Source organism: Melopsittacus undulatus, chromosome 5, assembly GCF_012275295.1.
Source record: "Melopsittacus undulatus isolate bMelUnd1 chromosome 5, bMelUnd1.mat.Z, whole genome shotgun sequence".
In the NCBI taxonomy this organism is placed as follows: Eukaryota; Metazoa; Chordata; class Aves; order Psittaciformes; family Psittaculidae; genus Melopsittacus; species Melopsittacus undulatus.
Window position 1 is genome coordinate 4,984,477 of NC_047531.1, and position 21,988 is coordinate 5,006,464.

Here is a 21,988-nt window from a genome sequence, read left to right on the forward strand (position 1 = left end):
CTGCCACAGGCAGGGACCCCTTCCACTGGAACAGCTGCTCCAAGCCCCTGTGTCCAACCTGGCCTTGAGCACTGCCAGAGATGGGGCAGCCACAGCTTCTCTGGGCACCCTGTGCCAGCGCCTCAGCACCCTCACAGGGAACAGCTTCTGCCTATCGTCTAATTTCAATCCAGTTTAATAAACATCTAGGATCAGAACACCCAATCACAAGCTGTACAGCAAGCATTTTACTGATTTTTTTCTTCCTTCCTTGCATGGAAGGAAGGAAAAGAAGAAATCTATACTATTTCATAATCAAATTTCATGCAATTTAGGCCAAAAAGGTACATGGTTTATGTTCTTCAAAAACATTCAAGCCTGCCTTAGTCACAGCAGCATCTTAAAGCAAGAATCAGAAGTCTTTCCCATCTACTCTAATCCCCATTCATGTGATCAGTAATGTACCTTACCATACCTACAGAACAAAATACAACTACATAACTTCCTGAAGCACCTTTTTCCTCCAGGGCAAATTCACTCACAACGGAATTCCTCAATACCCATCTCACCTGACTGGAAATCATCAGAGCTTAAACAAAAAGTGGGGTTTTGAAGTAATTTACATGTATTTGAGTTACATGATTGGGTGGCTGGGAGGGACTTAATAAAACAAACACAAGGCACATAGTGCTGATCCCAAACATTTCCTTGCATCATCTTACAGAAGTTTTCTTCCTTGACATTGCAAATTCATTTTACTGGCATCCAGCATCTACTGCTGCTGAATAAAGGCAAACATCAGCTAAATCTAAAGTAATAAATTATATTATTATCCAGCCCAAAGTAAAACAAATAGATACATATCTACAATTTATAAGGAATTAAACAGCACAACTCATCGGTACGGTCCACTAGTCCATGTATTCCATGTAAATAGATCATTTAAAATGACAGTTTTAATTACAACCAATATAAAGGCTCAATGGAATGGTTTTCACATTCAAGCATAAAACTCAAGAGACAAGAGACATTATGCATTACACTGATCATTTATACAGAAAGTGGGGTTAGAAGTGCTGCTGCAGCAGAGCAGGCTGCTGGCTATACATTTTTCTTTACAGTTGGTAGTTTGAGTAAAATCCCTCTAAATCATTAGGAAATACTGTTCCAAGATGTGTCCTGCTATTTACAGGAGGTGATTTAATGAAATACAGTATGCAATGCTATCACTTTTCCATAGTGCTAGTTGAAAAACACACATAAGGCATTAACAAAAAACCTCAATGTACTGAAGTTTGGATTTACACTTGAGAGTATTTCATGCTCTCAACTGTTACATTGCAGACAGTCAGACACAAAACCCAACAACTCCTGCATTTCTAAAGCATTGCTTTTTAGGACTTCAATGACAAGATAATGCTATAAAGAAAAATCTATGTACTTGTACTTTGTGCAACTGAGTAACCAAGCTGCCAATGATTAAGTCACTTCTAACCCCTAAAGCTTCTGCCACTCAAATCCTACATCTTCTCATCCATCCTTTAAACGCTTGATGATTGTCTCTTCCTTTACCAAATGGGAAGTACAGTCCACAGCTCTCACAGAATACTGCTGTCATCCAGGCTGGAAGGGACCTCAATGTGATCATCTGGGTTAAATGCCCTGCTGTTGTTATGGAAGTATTGTAAAACCACCTCTGCCTTTTCAGAGAATCCCAGACTGGTTTGTGGTCAAATGGACCTTAAAGCTCCTCCAGTTCCAACCCCTGCCACAGGCAGGGACCCCTTCCACTGGAGCAGCTGCTCCAAGCTCCTGTGTCCAACCTGGCCTTGAACACTGCCAGGGATGAGGCAGCCACAGCTTCTCTGGGCACCCGGTGCCAGCGCCTCAGCACCCTCACAGGGAAGTACTTCTGCCTTAGATCTAACCTTAAATATATGTGGTCAGAAGATGCAGCCAGTTTCAGTCTCCAACTACAGCACAGCAGAATTAGAAAACAAAAGAGCATCTCTGATGGGACAGCCTGTTCTCTGTATCTCCTAAGAAATGCAAAAATACATTAAAAGAGACATAACAAAACTTTGCTGCAGTCTGGAATAAAAAAGCCATCCTTTTCAGGTCCATTTGCAAATGAGTTCAAGACAAAGATAAAACCATTAATTTTATCACATCCACTTGTGACATGGCCCTGTAATGGTGCACAGCATGACCCATGTTGGCCACACTAGCAAGATGAATAATTTAATTCTCAATCCAAAAGAATTCACTCTGCTGTTTACTTCAAAACATCCATTTATGTCCTTCTTGAGAAACACCTGCAGATGTGAAAGACTCCCATGAAGGGAAAAGCACCTTTTAATTCACACCAGCAGCAACACGTGAAGAGATGTTGAAAAGAAAATACACATTAGGCTGGGGGTTTGATGGCCATTACATGCTCTATTCCAAATTAAGACTCCATAGGAAACCTGAAATTGGGAAACAATTCTCTAGTAAAAGCAAATGTAGGAATTTATCATTTGCAGCCCTTACTTGCAGAGCTTGAAAATTTATTATGCTATCAAAGATTAAACGTTTGCTTTCTGTTGCCTGTCAAGGGAATGATTACTTGCCAGTTGTGGTGTCTTTATTACAATCTCCAGGCTGCACAATCTGATGGATCTGCGGTGATCCAAGATAAACTCATTCAAGTTCAAACCATGAACTGTGTCATTTTTCATTACCTCCAGCCAAGCAAAATCAAAATATTTCCTGTTTCAGGGTCCACTATCAGGAAAATCATCCTCTTTTCTATAAAATGCAGAAGAAACTGAAGAGGCACCAGTCTTTCAGGTTGGAAATGGTTGTTAAACTTGAACTCCATGTATGAAGAAATAAATAAAGCATTTCAGTATCAAAAAATCATAGGATCATAGGAAGATTTGGGTTGGAAAGGACCTTAAGATCATCCAGCTCCAACCCCTGCCACAGGCAGGGACACCTTCCACTGGAGCAGCTGCTCCAAGCCCCTGTGTCCAACCTGGCCTTGAACACTGCCAGGGATGGGGCAGCCACAGCTTCTCTGGGCACCCTGTGCCAGCGCCTCAGCACCCTCACAGGGAACAGCTTCTGCCTTATCTCCAACCTGAACTTCCCCTGTTTCAGTCTGAACCCATCACCCCTTGTCCTATCACTCCAGTCCCTGATGCACAGCCCCTCTCCAGCATCCTTGTAGCCCCCTTCAGACACTGGAAGCTGCTCTGAGGACTCCACGCAGCTTCTCTTCTCCAGGCTCAACAGCCCCAATGTTCTCAGCCTGTCTCCATACAGGAGCTGCTCCAGCCCCTGAGCATCCTCGTGGCCTCCTCTGGACTTACTCCAACAGCTCCATGTCCTTCTACACATTCTTACAATAAGAAATTCGTTCACTAATGCTATTTTGCCAATTTTACCCATCGTCCTTCTTCTTTCATGATCTCTGAACATTTCTTTACGATATTCCCACTGACTAGAACTGAGTATATGTTTACAATGGAAACTGTTCCTCATTTTTGCTCCCTTTGACACTAGCAAGTTTGTTAATGCATTCTGACAGACTTGCACAACATCCAAATCTGTTTTGAACAATACAGTTTAGGCCATGATGCAATATTAATGAATGAATAATGTTTCTGAGTACTGAGTTTCAATATTTAATGAGTGCATGCTGAACACACCATAGAAAGCTGCGGTTGAATATCACTGTAGCTGACAAGGGATTTGAAAAGATGAGAGACACACAAGGAAAACAACTCTAACCTGAGCTAAGGTCTGAGGAGTGTGAAATAGATATTTCTCCTACTCAGTTACTAGTAGCTGATTTTTCACCTGACCTCAAAGTCAGATAAATCATCTGAAGTCCATCTGCCTCTACACAACATAGTTAAGGCGTAAGATTCAGAAACAAGTTATCCAAAGGGCAATGCCTTTTTTCTTCTCTAAAGTCACAGAATAACAACACTAAGAAGTTCTTCTATTTAGAAGTTACTTTCTAGAAATATTTACACATTAATATTTTCTATATGTAGAATCCCAGACTGATTTGGGCTGGAAGGGACCTTAAACCTTATTCAGTTCCAATCCCCATGCCACAAGCAGTGACACCTTCCACTGTAGCAGGTTACTCCAAGCCCCATTCACCCTGGCCATGAACAGTGCCAGGGATGGGAAAAACAGGTCTTAATCACAACAGCTTTGCACAAAGCAGGTGAAGGGGACTATTCCAGAGGAGGGCCACGAGGATGATCAGGGGACTGGAGCACCTCCCATGCGAAGATAGGATGAGAAAGCTGGGGCTGTTGAGTCTGGAGAAGATGTCGTGGTTTAAACCCAGTCAGTCACACAGTCCCTCTCTCATCCCCCCGCCCCCTTTTTGCTCTCCCCCTGCTCCCGGAGAGATGGGGAGGAGAACCAAAAGAATATAACTCCCACAAGTTGAGATAAGAGCAGTCCAGTAACTAAGGTATAACACAAACCACTGCTGCTACCACCAATAATAATAATGATAAGGGAAATAACAAGGGAAGGGAATATAACCACTCACCACCTGCCAACAGATAACTCGCCCCACCCCACCCGACCCAGCACTGACAGATACCTCATCCAACCCCCAGAGCTCCAGCCCTTCTGGATAACTCTCAGTTACATCCTTGGCATGACGTGCTGTGGTGTGGAATACCTCTTTGGCTAGTTTGGGTCAGGTGTCCCGTCTCTGCTTCCTCCCTGCTTCCCCTCCTCCCTGGCAGAGCATAAGACTCAGAAAGTCCCTGGTCAGACCAAACATTTGAGCACTAATTAAAACCATCGGTGTTATCAGCACTGTTCCCAGGCTGAATGTCAAAACTACAGCACTGCACCAGCTACTAAGAAGAAAAATGACTGCTAGTGCTGAACCCAGGACAGAAGGCTGCATGGAGACCTCATAGCAGCCTTCCGGTATGTGAACGGGGGCTATAGGGATGCTGGGGATGGACTCTTCTTTAGGGACTGTAGTGACAGGACAAGGAGTAACAGGTTAATACTGAAACAGAGGAAGTTTAGATTGGATATAAGGAAGAAATTCTTCACTGTTAGGGTGGTGAGGCCCTGGAATGGATTGCCGAGGGAGGTTGTGATTGTTCCATCCCTGGTGGTGTTCAAGGACAGGTTGGACAGAGCCTTGGGTGACATGGCTTAGTGGCAGGTGTCCCTGTCCATGTCAGGGGTGCTGGAACTGGATGATCTTGGGGTCCTTTCCAATCCTAACTATTCCATGATTCTATACCTAACATTAGTAGCAACCCCACTCTAAGTTCATTGACAAACTCACTAGAAATGATCGAGAGCTCTCATGATTATGGTGCCTGCAGGAAGAGAGCAGATCAAAGGTACCACTAACAATTCCAATCCCTGTCCCATGCAACACTTCAAAGTAATGTAACTTCTCCAACACACCATCCCTCTGCAAAAGCAAGCCGTTCAAATCCAACCTGATGGATTCCAGAGCCAGGAACCAGCTTCCCACCTTACTGCAGAAGCAAAGTGCAACTACTTACCAGCATCACTAAACCCCCACTGCTGATTTACCACAGCTGTAAGTAGCCAAGGAAGTTCTAACAACTCAAGAGAGAAGCTAAAATAAATGAGAAGGAGGAAGAGTGAAAGAGAGGCCAATTACACACTCACAACATGGGTTGGGAAGGTCTTTTTATCCTCTGATGAGGTCCAGCAGCATCTCTGCAACATGCAGTAATATAATGAAAACAAATATGAACGTTACCCCTTTCATGTGGGGATTTTTTGCCTATATACCTCAAACTGCACACAGTAATCTGAATGAGATTTTCCAGTGATCTTAAACTATATTGCTGTTACTTTTCTATGCTTGCACTTCTATATTTAACAAGAACTCCACTATTTTATTCCATATCCTCATGGTGAACTACTCCTTAAGGCTGGCCATACACATAAAGTAGCACTTCATTCATTACAAATTCTACTGAAAACATAGAAGTGCTAAGTGATACCAAAATTTATCCCCAAGCAACAAGTAGGCTTTTCCCATAAACTCCTCCCTCCAATATGTCCCATCCCACACTTGTCTTTTGTCAGCCACAAACTGTATGACAATTCACAATCCAGGAGTGCAGCCCACTCTGAGATCTGCCCTGGGAGCAGCTCTGTGGGAAGGGAGCTGGGGATCCTTGTGGACACAAGTTCAATAAGAGTGAACAGTGAGCAGCTGTGGCAAAGAAATCCAACAGGATGCTGGGGAACATCAACAAGGGCATCACCAGCAGAGATAAAGATGTTGTTGTCCCACTCAGTGCTTGTCAGGCCACACGTGGTTCAATTTTGGTCCCTGCTCCACAAAGAGCTGTGGATAGGCTGGAGAAGGGCCAGAGCCACAAAGATGATCCAAAGACTTGGAAGCTGTGTGAGGAAAAGCTGAGAGAGCTGCAGGTGTCCAGCCTTGAGAAAAGAAGGCTCAGAGGAGACCTTATCCCCATGTTCCAGTATTTAAAAGGTGGCTACAAAGAAGATGGAGGCTCTCTTTTGATAGGAGTCACATGGAAAAGACAAGGGGCAATGGATACAAGTTACTGCTGGGGAAATTCTGACTGGACACAAAAGGAACATTTTTCACCATGAGAACAATCAGCCACGGGAATAATCTCCCAGGGAAGTGTTGGGTTCTCTAACACTGGATGCTTTTTGAGCTGCATGGGCACCCTGAGGCATCTAGTCCAGACCATGCTTTGTCTAGATAAGCTGGACCAGATGATCCTTAAGGTCCCTTTCAAAGTGGTATTCTATAATTGTTACATTAGTTCTGGACATGTCCAGCAGCACTAACAAGGAAGGCAAGGTATTAAGTGCTTTGCTTTACTCTTTAGGCTAAAGTCTATTATCCAGTCCAAGAAAACACCGACCTTACTGTTAACCAAGATAGTTCGTATTGGGTTCCACCTTCCCCCACTCAACCATTTCTTCCCATTCCCTCAATTATCCCATACTTAAATACTTCTCAAATCAACCATGAGTGCAGGTAATGACATTCATTTGAACATGTTTATTCATTTCCCTTGTCCAGCTGCCTTCCAGCATCAGCACAACATCCGTCAACTGAAGCAATCTTTGCTAATGGCCATGTTAGTTGGTGTGCGGGTCCTTGATCAAAAGATCAAAGACACTAATTTCAAACCTTCTAATTCCATCCAGCTCTTCCATTCATCAATGATAATTCCATGGACAGCTTCTTACTGTGCACTGCAATATGGATACCGACTTGACAGTCTGATGCCCGCTCACCCCCTGTAGAAATGGGTTGAGTTGACTTTATTAAGATACTTTAGTTATGGTGGGGGTGCTGGTGGGTGCTGAGAGAAAGTAAGGGGGAGGGAAGGTTGTTTAATGAGATTTAATAATTACACTTCATAAAGCCACTGTTTTTAAAATATGTGCATATAGAGCAGCATTATACAAAGACAGAATAGAGGAACAAATCTCTACCTTTATGCCAGAGGCATAATCACTGAATATCACTCCTCCTGGGATCTGCAAAAGCAGTCATGAAATTATGACAATATTAATTATCCCTTAAAATGAAGTGACAGTTATAAAATGTATTAGTATTTTTAAGTGTTTCTCTGCTACATCTACTCATATCATCTGATGGGGCCTACGAGGATGCTAGAGAGAGACTCCTTATCAGGGACTGTAGCAACAGGACAAGGGGTGATGGGTTCAAACTGAAACAGGGGAAGTTCAGGTTGGAGATAAGGCAGAAGCTGTTCCCTGTGAGGGTGCTGAGGCGCTGGCACAGTGTGCCCAGAGAAGCTGTGGCTGCCCCATCCCTGGCAGTGTTCAAGGCCAGGTTGGACACAGGGGCTTGGAGCAGCTGCTCCAGTGGAAGGGGTCCCTGCCTATGGCAGGGGTTGGAGCTGGATGAGCTTAAAGGTCCTCTCCAACCCAAACCCATCCGGGGTTCCATGATTTGCTACTTTACAAAATGAAGGAGCTCAGCTGTTTGAAAGCAAAGGCTTGTTTAAAACTGCCAAGAGGGGGAAATAGTTTCTCTCCTCCCTATCTGAATCTAAAATTATGAAGCAATATTATTTTTGTTAATGTTCTCTCCAAATAAATTCCCTGGTTTAAAGTCGTTTTCCCATCTCTTCTGGAAATAAACTTAAGGATGAAGCTTGGAATACAAGTTGTCAGTTGATATGTCAACTTTCAAATTCGAAGTGAAAAATATTCCCTTGAAATTGGAGTTTATAAAGGTAGGAGTGAATTACAGCACTGCCTCCTCCAATTTCCACTTCCCGTCTCCAAGATTCAGCTCTGCATATACTGAGAACAAGACATAATGGTGTTAATGGAGAATCGGAGCAGCAGGAATCCTGGGGAGTAACTCTACCATTGCCAAATAGCAACCAGCCGGGCCTTGAATGTCTCCAGGGATGATGATCCACTTCCTCTCTGGGAAAAAAGTCTTCACCCGTAAATCTTGGCTTCTTCCCTTGCCCACAGAGGAACAGTTTTCACCCAGCCTGACCCTTCTCACTCCCTCTTATCCTATGAGGGAGCAGGATCATTAATCCATAATCCTCCAGACCTCACTAATGTTGTATCTATTCAAGAATGTATTCACTTTAAATCTTTTCATGTGTGTGAGATCAGACAAGGGAAACTTCTGCTGTGACAGGGGAAAAAGAACCCAACCTTAGAGCTGGCATGACAAGGCAAGGCGATGAGGAAGAGTTCAATCTCTGGAAGCAAGGCCACAACTTGCTGCTCTCTCCCTGTGTCATACCACATGTTGTCAACCCTGACCGAAGTTGCCTTTTGAACACTCAAAATAGGTATATAAAAACATCATTATGTTCTTATAATGTTACACACACCAAACTGCTCTGTGTTACCTTGGTAAATGAACAGCACTCACCACTGCTCACCACTCTGATTTCACACTCACAAAAAGAAAAAGCTTCTCTGCTATATTAGTGACTATTTTGATTCATCTCTTCACTAACTTTACATATTCAAATATGGAAGAAGACAGTGATGCACAGACACATTCAGAGACAAGAGGCCCTTATAAGATGTCACATAGGCCTTTCTGTCCAGTTTAGATGCAATTTCATAGAATCCCAGAATGGTTTGGGTTGGAAGGGACCCTTAGAGCTCATCCAGTTCCAACCCCTTCCATGGGCAGGGACCCCTTCCACGGGCAGGGACCCCTTCCACTGGAGCGGCTGCTCCAAGCCCCTGTGTCCAACCTGGCCTTGAACACTCCCAGGGATGGGGCAGATTTATGCCTTATTTCTAACTTAATTTATTACTATCTTCCAAAGTCCTGTTTTATCACTATAAAATATCCAAGCTTTCCTCTCTCAAATCAATAGCTGGGGTTTCTTTAGACACACTTGAGTGTCATATACACAAAGGTTAAGCTTCTCAGCATTTGTGAACACAAGTCATGCTGTATAAAGGTGTATGAACGACAGCATAATCATCCACAGACTACATCAATGTAGCAGCAGTGACAAAAGAGATTTACTTCAGTAGCCCTTCTCACTGCAGAGCGTGTCCAGCCTGGCCTTGAGCACTGCCAGGGATGGGGCAGCCACAGCTTCTCTGGGCACCCTGTGCCAGCGCCTCAGCACCCTCACAGGGAACAGCTTCTGCCTAAGAGCTCAGCTCAGTCTCCCCTCTCTTGGGCAGGTTCAAGCCATTCCCCTTGGCCTGTCCCTACAGGCCCTTGTCCCAAGCCCCTCTCCAGCTTTCCTGCAGCCCCTTTAGGCACTGGAGCTGCTCTCAGGTCTCCCCTTCAGGAGCCTTCTCTTGTCCAGGCTGCCCCAGCCCAGCTCTCTCAGCCTGGCTCCAGAGCAGAGCTGCTCCAGCCCTCGCAGCATCTACATGGCCTCCTCTGCACTCGCTCCAACAGCTCCACCTCCCTCTTGTGCTGGGGGCCAGAAGAAGCAACCTCACCCTTACACTGAATGACCAGCAGAGGCAAGCTTTGATGGAAAGCTATTGTACCAACTCTTCTGCTCCTAAATGAGATTATCAATTGGGTAATACCTTTAAATGCCTGGGGTTTGGATTTTTTTGTGACAGTACAGTCACTTGTGCCAGAAGATTTTAAACTCTTACTCTTGACTTAAGATAAGTCCAAACCATTATAATCACTTTACTGCTTTCAAGTATTTAAAATCACAGAATCACAGAATGGCTTGGGTTGGAAAGGACCTTAAGATCATCCAGTTACAACCCCCTGCCATGGGCAGGAACACCTCATATTGAACCATGGCACCCAAGGCTTCATCCAACCTGGCCTTAAACAGCACCAGGGATGGAGCATTCACAACTTCCCTGGGCAACCCATTCCAGTGCCTCAGCACCGTCACAGTAAAGAATTCCCTCATTATATCTAACCTGAACTTCCCCTGTTTCAGTTTAAACCCATCACCCCTTGTCCTATCACTACAGTTCCTGATGAAGAGTCCCTCCCCAGCATCCTTATTTCCAGCTTTCTGTCTCACTGTCAGCAGTAGAGAAGATGTAATTTCCAGGCTGTTTTCTCACTTAATCTAAACACTATATCAAGAGGTCCCTGTGGCAGGAGACTCCATTACAAGTGTTTGCAAACACAGGAGCTTTCTGTGCCCCATGAGAAGAACACTGTGAGAAAAAGCCAGTCTCCCAGTTCAACACAGGTAATTCCCTAGGAAAACAGTAGTTTCAGGAGAAAATAGATCTACTTCCAAAAAGTTCTCATGGAATTTAGTGCACTACCCATCTGAAATGAAGATCCATTAATATGCTCTTCATAAATTTACCTCAGTAGAATGAATATTCTAAATCAATCATTTTCTTTTTCTTCTCTTCTGCCAGTAAACTCGAATAAACATGTTATTAAACAGAAATCAATAGCGAGCTTAAAAATATACAGTAGCACAGAAGGAGGTCAAGCCCTGCTATTGATTTTAATATAACATTTTTGGTGTGTAGCTTCCCAAAGGGTTCTTCTCCAATCTCACATTTCATTCTTCTCTCAATTTACATTTTCACTGGTGGATTTGCTGCTCTCTTCTGCAAACGCTGTCTAACCCAAGAAGTTTCCTAAGAGCTTGTCATCAATGCAATATACTGCTGAGACATGACAAAACAAGGTCGGGGGGAAGCACACATCTGAGTATCAATTAAACCTTAAAGTGAATTGCAGTTACGGAGGGACCCTCCCCCAAGCACAACACCAACACAAAAACACATACAGAAGGTAATGGCTGCAATCTCAGCACCTACCACAGCGAGCCACCTTTGTGCACCAGCATGTACGTGGCTTTAAAAGCCAATTTAGAGTTGAGAGAGATTTTCTTTAAACAGATGAGGATGTTTAGAACTAGAGAGGTTGCAATAAGTTATCCAGCTAATGACAGCTAAAATGCCACACGCCGTATGGAGCCCAGCAAGCCAAGCAGAACAGACTCCAGTAATTCATTACTAGGGAGTGTTTGGAAATCTATCATCTGTATTACGAAAGGAAAGCATTTTTCCTGTGGCTTTCAAAACAAAAGTTGCCAAAGTCATCACAGGAGACTACAGAGTCAAAACACAGCAGAGCTTAAGAGTTATCAAAAGAACTGCAGAATGGCTGGGGTTGGGAAGGACTTTAAAGCTTATCCAGTTCCAACCCTCCGCACACGCAGGGACCCCTTCCACTGGAGCAGCTGCTCCAAGCCCCTGTGTCCAACCTGGCCTTGAGCACTGCCAGGGATGGGGCAGCCACAGCTTCTCTGGGCACCCTGTGCCAGCGCCTCAGCACCCTCACAGGGAACAGCTTCTGCCTTGTCTCCAACCTGAACTTCCCCTGTTTCACTTTGAACCCATCACCCCTTGTCCTGTCACTACAGTCCCTGATGAAGAGTCCCTCTCCAGCATCCTTGTAGCCCCCTTCAGACACTGGAAGCTGCTCTGAGGTCTCCACGCAGCCTTCTCTTCTTCAGGCTGAACAGCCCCAACTTTCTCAGCTCGTCATTTTATTCATTTTCTAAACTATTATTTATTTGACAGTTCACATTTCAAAAGCACAGATTCTTCACCCTAATTTTAAGACACAAAGGTTTTACAGGAGTATTTTAATATGTAACATCTTCCCCACTAATCTTTAGTCAAATAAAGGGAACACTGCCAACACTACTCCCTATAAAATATAACATCAGGAATATGACACGCCAGTCTGCTCCCTACCTTTCACAGCCCAATTCACTACCCATGAAACCTGAATTATTGAATACTTGCTGGAAGTTATTGAAAGGAGTCAAATGGCAAAATACTGGAGTTACAAAACAAAACATTTCCATGTCGTAATCACATTTTGCTCAACTCTTGAGCAGTCAACACGAAACTTAAATCTAACCCAAGTTTTCCTGTCAAAGTGCAGTTCAAAAGAGGACAGATTTCATTGTAACATATTGATTTCCTTTATTGCTGACTCAAAAAGAAGCCTGATTTTTTTTTCTGGGACATTTATATAGTCCTATCTAATTATAGACTCCATCAACCTAACTCAATTAAACAGGAATATAATGATGTGTAGGAAACAACTCAGATATATGCAGACAATTTAAATAGTACTAATTACATTCTCATTTCTTTAATCCATCATAATGAGCCTTTCTTCCCATTCTCAGAACAGAGGACAATGTGGAGGTTAATATTTATATTCAGTGTGTAATCATCTATACAGGAAAATCAGTACAATAAAGTACAAATGAACTCACAAGTCAGTTCATTGCGCAGCCAGCTCCATTCCAAATTCCAATAGGATTTTTTCCATTGCTAATAAAGCCACAGTACCATAGCAGACATTGCAGAATATGCTTCAGAACTGCTGCATCCAAAATCTGCCACTGCGTTCTGTATGACCCTAACCAGTCTTTCACATAACCTTGGAGAAAACATGCTTAAGAAAGTTCCGTTTCAATATACAGGAAGATATTGAAAGAGTTTTCTACTAGTAAACTGTTTTAATTCATTACCTTCTATCTTCAAAGCAGTTCAAAACATACTGCAGCTCACAGAAATACTTAGAATTCACAGAAATAACTACCATTTCTATTGCTGTTAGGATATACCCTTTGATCACACAGATGGGTTACAGGTAACCCACCTCTGCATTGCTCTCAAGCTATTTCCATCTCTACACCACAAAGTGAGCATTTGGACTCAAAAGAAAATCAAAGATTGAGTGTGAGAGACTGCAAAAAGAGTCAGGCTCATGAGGTCAAAAGGGATATAAAGCCACATTTTGTACAAGCTCTGCAAAGAAACTTCAGTTAATTTGTTGGTTTAACATGTATTTAATATCAAAACTTGCTATATTAGCCAAAGGTCTTACCTACCTTTTTGTCTTAGGGCACAGATTTCAACTAGTTACAGTAAGTAAATCAATAACAGTAATAAAAGCATTGAGTACACATTTGTGTTCAAGATTGTGATTAACAAACCAACCTTCTCTTTTGAGCTTCAGAGTCCCTCCTGGCTCGTTCTAACGCCAGTTCTTCAGCTATTCTCTTCTTCAGTTGTTCATCAATAACTATAATTAAAAGAAAATGAAGAGAAATGTTAACACAAAGTATTTCTAATTACAGAAAAACACTGCATAATACAGTGCTCTATTTTCTTCTTTCTAAAGCAGCTGCAATGCTTTCTTGTGGTTTAACCACCTTTCAAACTTAAGAGACACTAGATGGCCTTTAAAAACTACTCTTATTGAACAACTTTACTCTCAGAAGAATCTTTCAAAGAGTAAAACCCATACAGTGTATGTTAAATACATTTTTCTTATGAAATATGCCTTTATAAAGTAAAACTGGAGAGGATGCAACTGAGACCTAAATAGTCAAGTCATAAGATTTTGAGGTTCATTCATATGCAATCAAGAGAAACATCTTCCTGTGCAATTAATCAAGTACTTTTAGACATATATTATACCCAACAAAGTATTTACAACATCCTAAATATCTATCTTCCCTGTTAGAAACAGATTTTGCCTCAAACTCTCCCAATCTGGTTTAAACAAGCAGATATGGGAAAAAGCTTTTCTTCACTTAGATGACGCCAGATGAACCAGTTGAAAGGCTGGATAAGAACTCAAACAGAAGCAACTTCAAGTGTATGAACAAACTTTTCAACATAGAAGTAGGAAAGTATGAGAGCCACTAACCCTACACACTTGAAAGACACCTGTAAAGCTACAAACTCTGTTCAACAAGGTTTTGAAACACAAACCAAGTCCATTCCCAACTCTTTGATATTCAAGAGCTCAGTCATACAAACTACTACACTGATACCATTCAGTATTCACTATCTCCACATCCATAAGCAATTGTATATTTGTGAGCCAAAGAGATCAGTAGTATATTGTTGTTACTTCCTTTAATAGAAGTTATGGCAATAAAAGTTTCCATGATTCTCAGAAGAAAACATTGAAACATTTTTCCAACAAGGAAAAACTCTGGAGATGTGTTATCTCTATCAAATATTAAGTGACACACACATAGCAGGAAGTAAAGAGAGGAGAAAGAAAATAGTCATCTAGTAAGAAAGAGTAACATTTTCCAATTGGGAACATATATTAGCTTGATAGCCAGAAGTTATGCCAACTTCACTGGAAAAGCATGAATCTCTATCATTCCCCCAGGTCCTATATCCCTACAGGCCCTTGTCCCAAGCCCCTCTCCAGCTTTCCTGCAGCCCCTTTAGGCACTGGAGCTGCTCTCAGGTCTCCCCTTCAGGAGCCTTCTCTTGTCCAGGCTGCCCCAGCCCAGCTCTCTCAGCCTGGCTCCAGAGCAGAGCTGCTCCAGCCCTCGCAGCATCTCCATGGCCTCCTCTGCACTCGCTCCAACAGCTCCACGTCCCTCTTGTGCTGCTGCCCCAGAGCTGGATCAGGGCTGCAGGGGGGGTCTCCCCAGAGCACAGCAGAGGGGCAGGATCCCCTCCCTGAGCTGCTGCTCACGCTCTGGGGGTGCAGCCCAGCACATGGGGGGGTCTGGGCTCAAGCACTCACATGGGGAGCTTCTCATCAACCAACACCCCCAAGTCCTTCTCAGGGCTGCTCTCAGTCCAGTCTAGCCCAGCCTTTGTGCTAGGGTTTTCCCCTATGCAGGTGCAGAACCGTGGACTTGGCCTTGTTTAACTCCATGAGGTTCACATGGGCTGACCGCAAGTTCCTACTGCTAAAATGTGTAATCTCACTCTAAAATGCCAATCACTTGAGTGTGATATAGATATTGAATTCAGAGCAATACAACCCTCATCTGCCTTCAGAATCAGTAACAAAACCACTTCCTTAGGTAATTAGAAACCAGACAACTACTTTTTCAAGCACTATAACATGAAGCAATTGCAATACAACAAGCAGTCTCCTCAGAGATTACATTTGTATAAAGTATTTATGTATGAAAACAGCATTCAACAACTGTTGCCAGATGGAAACTTGAGGAGATACTGGGGCTGAGGCGCAAAAGCTAGCACCCTCCTTTTTGTACCAAGCTGATAGTTATAGTATTTGCCCAGAAAGTAGAACATCTGGAATTTAGATCCTCCTAAGATGGATGGGTTTGAGTCCATGTATCATGTATACTCCAGTGAAAAGCTCCAAACACCAAGCTACCATCTAATTTCAGCAGATAAACCATTCATTTCCTTTTTCTTTGACAAATACAGCTAAAGAAAAAGGCTCTTAGAGAGTTCTAGTGATTAGAAAATGTTAACAGACAGATGTTAGGACCCCCTTTTGGAACCAGCTATCTTACATTAGGCACCAATCAGGTCTTAAAAACTAGAGACATGAAATGACCTCTGCTCCAGGAGTTGGCTTTATCTGCAAATATGATCCAACATCATTTGCTCATGTTCCCATTAGAGTTAATAGATGCCAGCGTTCAATTCTTCTCATCCTAATGTAGGCTTATGAAATAGTGAATTTTATGAATGAATGAAGCAGCTTCATCAACTATATGGGAGTCTTGGCCAAGTAATTCAGTTATAAACATCTTAAGTCAAGTAGAATGAATCAATATCCATCTGGCAGATGCAGCCACTGCTTAGATGGCAGAAAGAGTTGCCTTGGGGAACGGTGGGGGATCACTTACAAACAGCAAGTGAGATCCCAGCCTAAAAATACATTAATATATGTGAAAATTCAGAGGTAAATATGGATCTTCAACAGATTATGATCACAAACACCAGATGAAAAAGAAAACCCAATTTTATTGGGACTATCTCAACTATTAACACTGCTCCGTTATTCCCTACTCTGAGGCTATGTGAGGATACTCTGAGAAGATATGGAGCTATGTTTCCAAAGATCAGCTCCTCAGTTCAAAGGGTATCATCAGAGCAGAAAAAGAGGTGAGCTAAACATCAGGCTATCACATGGATCCTGTTTCTGTAGTGCAGCACACGTTCATCTCCCCATACCTCAGTAAACATCACAAGCCTAAGTATTAAGGTTCTACATTTCATAGAACCATAGAACCATAGAATAGTTAGGGTTGGAAAGGACTTCAAGATCATCCAGTTCCAATCCCCCTGCCATGGGCAGGGACACCTCACACTAAACAGTATCACCCAAGGCTTCATCCAACCTGGCCTTGAACACTGCCAGGGATGGAGCATTCACAACCTCCCTGGGCAACCCATTCCAGTACCTCACCACCCTCATAGTAAAGAACTTCTTTCTCATATCCAATCTAAACTTCCCCTGTTTCAGTTGGAACCCATTACCGCTTGTCCTATCACTACAGTCCCTGATGAAGAGTCCCTCTCCAGCATCCTTGTAGCCCCCTTCAGATACTGGAAGCTGCTAAGAGGTCTCCACACAGCTTCTCTTCTCCAGGCTGAACAGCCCCAACTTTCTCAGCCTGTCTCCATACAGGAGCTGCTCCAGCCCCTGATCATCCTCATGGCCTCCTCTGGACTTGTTCCAACAGTTCCATGTCCTTTTTATGTTGAGGGCACCAGATCTGCACACAGTGCTGCAAGTGGGGTCTCATAAGAGCAGAGGGGCAGGATCACCTCCTTTGGAAACTCAGAAATGATTAAGCTGCCGTAAGAGCAAAGAATTATTCAACACCACAGTTAGCTTATTCACAGAACAATCTGAAAGCCTGAGATCAAGTGTTTCTTACTGCAGCTCAACCCAAATACCTCAATAAGGGATTGTGGTGATAGGACAAGAGGTAATGGATTTAAACTGAAACAGGAAGTTCAAGTTAGATGTAAGGAAGATCTTTACTGTGAGGGTGCTGAGGCGCTGGCACAGGGTGCCCAGAGAAGCTGTGGCTGCCCCATCCCTGGCAGTGTTCAAGGCCAGGTTGGACACAGGGGCTTGGAGCAGCTGCTCCAGTGGAAGGGGTCCCTGCCTGTGGCAGGGGTTGGAGCTGGAGGAGCTTTAAGGTTCTTTCCAACCCAAACCACTCTATGATTCTGTAATATTTCATGTCCTTTAATACTGGACCTTGAAGTATCAAAACTTGCATAAGTGTATCTTCATGGCATTGACATCACAAAGTTCATCTTTCTGCTGTGCAGAAATGAGTGCAAGAAGCCTAACAGACCATAAAACATTTTGAGTCATAATGAGAAAAGATTCAGGCATCAGCCAATAAAGACACTTGACCTTAATCAATCAGGTTAGCCATCGATCAGGCAAATACTAATAGGGAATAAAAGCAAAGCTATAGATCATTCACCAGCATTATTGTAAGATATCATTGGGTAGCTGGCAAATGGGAGCTTTATGATGTTTCAGTGAAAAATTGCAGTTCTACAAGTAAAAGGGGTTTGTTCTGGGGGAAGCAGCAGCATTTAAAATGAGAAAAGCTCATTTATTAGTAAGAGGATCAGAAAAAGGGACTGGTTTTAAATAAAAGCAGTAAGATTTCTGTGTTGGCAATCTGTGCTCAGACTCTAGACTAAAAACAGGCAGCTGACCATTAAACTATTGGAATCTTAGAACCTGGTGGCTGCAACACTGCCAGAATAAGCATGACTCATACATAAGTATAGAGCAGCTGCCAAAAATTGCATAGCTATTCCCACCAACACACACTTGAGTATTTTAAGTTCCTCAGGGTACTGAAATCAGTGTCAGCTTCATAGTAAATGTATCCCAGAGCTGACTCATCAGGAAGATTTTCAAGTAATTCCATTTAGGAAGGTCACACTTGCATCCCAGTGCTTTCTTAATGGTCCACCAAGAGCACAAAATGAATGCAACTCCAGCATTCCAATCACAAGACAATCCAGATAGACGACCTGTAATAGGAACTATGCTTAGAATGCCACAGTGTCATAGCCAGAAATAGCTCTTCCCTGTCCTCTTAGCATGTGAAGGGTAGATGCTGATAGGTGTCTGATGAGCAGTATTCTCCTCAGGGTAATGGCAATGGAGTATCACCAGCTGCAGGAACAGAGGGCTCATTACCATACTCAGACATAGCAGCAGGTTGCAGAACACTGGAGAGTGACAAAACTGCTCCATGTAACAGCACTGCACACACAGAATACCACTACATAATAAAACCGATGAAGCTTCTGTCTGGATCTTCAGAGACCAAGCAGTGAGGATCAAGAGATAAGGACACTGCCATTTTGATGGCCTCTGAGATGCAATGACCTGAGATTTCTTCTTTGTCCACCTACTCCTCTGGAGAAGTTTAAAAGACAGTCATTTATGTCTAATATTACAGTATAAATACATGATGCATTTCATAAAATCCCAGACTGGTTTGGGTTGGAAGGGACCTTAAAGCTCATCCAGCTCCAACCCCTGCCACAGGCAGGGACACCTTCCACTGGAGCAGCTGCTCCAAGCCCCTGTGTCCAACCTGGCCTTGAACACTGCCAGGGATGGGGCAGCCACAGCTTCTCTGGGCACCCTGTGCCAGCGCCTCAGCACCCTCACAGGGAACAGCTTCTGCCTAAGAGCTCAGCTCAGTCTCCCCTCTCTTGGGCAGGTTCAAGCCATTCCCCTTGGCCTGTCCCTACAAGCCCCTGTCCCAAGCCCCTCTCCAGCTTTCCTGCAGCCCCTTTAGGCACTGGAGCTGCTCTCAGGTCTCCCCTTCAGGAGCCTTCTCTTGTCCAGGCTGCCCCAGCCCAGCTCTCTCAGCCTGGCTCCAGAGCAGAGCTGCTCCAGCCCTTCTTCCTCTCAGTCTAAAACAGTTGCTGTATAAGAACATTCAACATGACACTAAAATGACAGCAAGAAGGTGGCATCCAAAGCTTTATCAACACACATTAGGTAAAGGAGACACCTACAGCCTCAAAAAGGTTACTCTGAGGAATCAGGAATATAACATGGACAAGTTCATAAAGCAGCCTGTAACCTGCAGAGCTGGAACCTGCCCATTAGTATCACATACTCAAAAATCATTAATGGAAACTGCATCTATAAGCAGGCACCTTCACTAACTCTTCTCAAAAGGGCAGGTGCATTAAGCTGTTAATGAAGAGACACTTCAGTTAGATACAGTCAAGCATCTTTTAGACATTACTTTGCTAAGTGGTCAGTGAATTCATTTACAAAAAGGAAAAAAAGGAGAATAAACCATTTCTCCTTTTCCTTTTCACTCAGCTTTGCTATTGAAAGTGTCCAGTGAACAGGACATCTTTCAGAGAGTAGCTTCTTAGAGGCCAGGCCAGCATCACATATAAGGCCTCCAGGCCACCCAAACATCCTCCTTAAAGAGAGAAAACTTTACTGTCACAGAAAATACCTGGAAGGATAGATGCAGCAAAAGCCCTCCAGGCAATGTGTGTCAACTGACTGACCTGATGGTGAAAAACCTCCTCCTTGCAGGTTAAAAGTACTCATGGTTCAATGAATGCCTCTTATTTATTGTCTTCGTACTGGAAGGGTACTTCTGAACATCACAGCTCTAGGCTCATTAGCCTCTCAACGTTCAGATGATGACTCCTTGATGCAAGGATCTCTGCAGTACTATGGAGCTGCACTGGCTACTTCTGCTTTCAAATGAACATCATAAGGAAAGACATGGGGACTATAGGAAAGCTGGAGAGGGGCTTGGGACAAGGGCCTGTAGGGACAGGCCAAGGGGAATGGCTTGAACCTGCCCAAGAGAGGGGAGACTGAGCTGAGCTCTTAGGCAGAAGCTGTTCCCTGTGAGGGTGCTGAGGCGCTGGCACAGAGTGCCCAGAGAAGCTGTGGCTGCCCCATCCCTGGCAGTGTTCAAGGCCAGGTTGGACACAGGGGCTTGGAGCAGCTGCTCCAGTGTAAGGGGTCCCTGCCTGTGGCAGGGGTTGGAACTGGATGAGCTCTAAGGTCCCTTCCAACACAAACCAGTTTGCAATTGTATGATGATGACAACCACGTACATGGCTTGGATGCAACCCAGAGGAGTAACACAGGGGTGAGATACACAAAACCAACTGGACAGTCTTCAACTAGGTTCCTGAATGCATCAACAACAGAAAACCCAAGAAGATACATTTGCAATTTGGTTCATCTCTTTCACTGCCACTGAGTACTGTTTCCCACTGTTGGGAAAGGGTAGTTTTAAAACGAGTGGTAAGTTACTATTGTGGATTAAAAACAGGCTGAGACAAAATAGAGGACATAAAGTGCTAGAAATGGGATAGCTAAACTGAGACTAAACTTTGCACATGAATGGTCTAAAATCATTTTAATCAAGACTGGAAAACTCAAAAAGGGAGAAAATAAGGCCAGACAAGCTGAGCAGCACAATGGTATACAAATTCAGTGCTGACAGATGAATACCCACACGCACTGGAAAGCGGACTGTGATTTTATCTTACACTCTGCTTGGTTTTTAAATCAACCATAATCACATGTAAGTCCTGAGCACTGCACAAAGAACGTTTGTTTAATGGCCAGCCTGGCATGAGAAGGAAGAAAGTAGAAAGGAAAGAGAAGGTCCAACGTTAAGTATAGAATACATAAAGAATGAGAGAGAGCAAGAATATGAAAATGGATATAAAATGATGCACCTCCACACTTCAAGCACAGTGTTTTATCAGGCTTTCCACACAAAGCCAAGGAGAAGCTTTGCTGGGATCTATTTCATTCTCACCAAAACTTATGGACTTAACACAATGATCACTTTGAAAAGTTCTCCAAAGTGTTTTGTCCCATAGCTTATGTTAATGTCTTCTTTAAGGCAAATGGGAAAGAACAATGTAGTCTTTGAAACAAAGCACAGGAAAAGTGAGAGGTGTTGATCTGGGTTTTTGCATTAGAAGCACTTGGCTCAGCTGGCTCCTCACAGATCCCAGTGCATGTTTCTCTGATCACTCACTTTAAGTCAAGCTGATCTCTTGTTCCTATGTCTTCTCTGAGTACCTCTTCAGTGTCCAAACTTCATCTCTCCTGCTTCCTGGGTTGACAATGCACAGCACAGGCTGCAGCTGCTTTGCCAGAACAGGTTGCCTAAAGAAGTGATAAATGCTCCATCCCTGGCAGCGCTCAAGGCCAGGCTGGACAGAGCCTTGGGCAACGTGGTCTACAGTGAGGCATTCCTGCCCATGGTGGCGGTTGGGAACTGGAGGATCTTAAGGCCCTTTCCAACACACACCACTCTATAATTCTATGCACAGAGTGATAACCCTTCAGCAGAAGAGCCCAGGCACCTTTAGACCTTGTCTCCATAAAAGCTTTAAACTTAACGTCTCTTTTCTACCTGCCTTTGTTTTATCCAAACCTCTAGAAACACCAGGGCCTTCAGTCTTTCAGCCCTCCTATAGATTTGGCTGAAACAGATTCATAAACTGAGAAGTTACCAGAAAGCAACTGGTGAATGTTCACTACCACACAACTCTCCCTTTGGGAAACCACACAGGAATAATGGGAAGAAAACCTGAAACAGCTCAACACAGGAGAGAAGGTACAGAACCTAACATAATACAGGCAGCCTTGGGCTTGCACTCATGTTTGCATCACACCCTTATGGAAGCTCACAAC

At 43.5% G+C, this 21,988-nt stretch overlaps 1 protein-coding gene across 2 annotated transcripts in view; it reads right to left on the reverse strand.

Annotated features, from left to right (window-relative positions):
* The window catches only part of CHCHD3 (coiled-coil-helix-coiled-coil-helix domain containing 3), a 156,881-nt gene that overhangs the window by 113,223 nt on the left and 21,670 nt on the right, over positions 1-21,988 (reverse strand). For both annotated transcript variants that reach the window (XM_034063411.1, XM_034063410.1), the window contains exon 3: positions 13,495-13,579. In XM_034063411.1, coding sequence (XP_033919302.1) covers positions 13,495-13,579 — 85 coding nt within the window. The remainder of the gene's footprint in view (positions 1-13,494; positions 13,580-21,988) is intronic.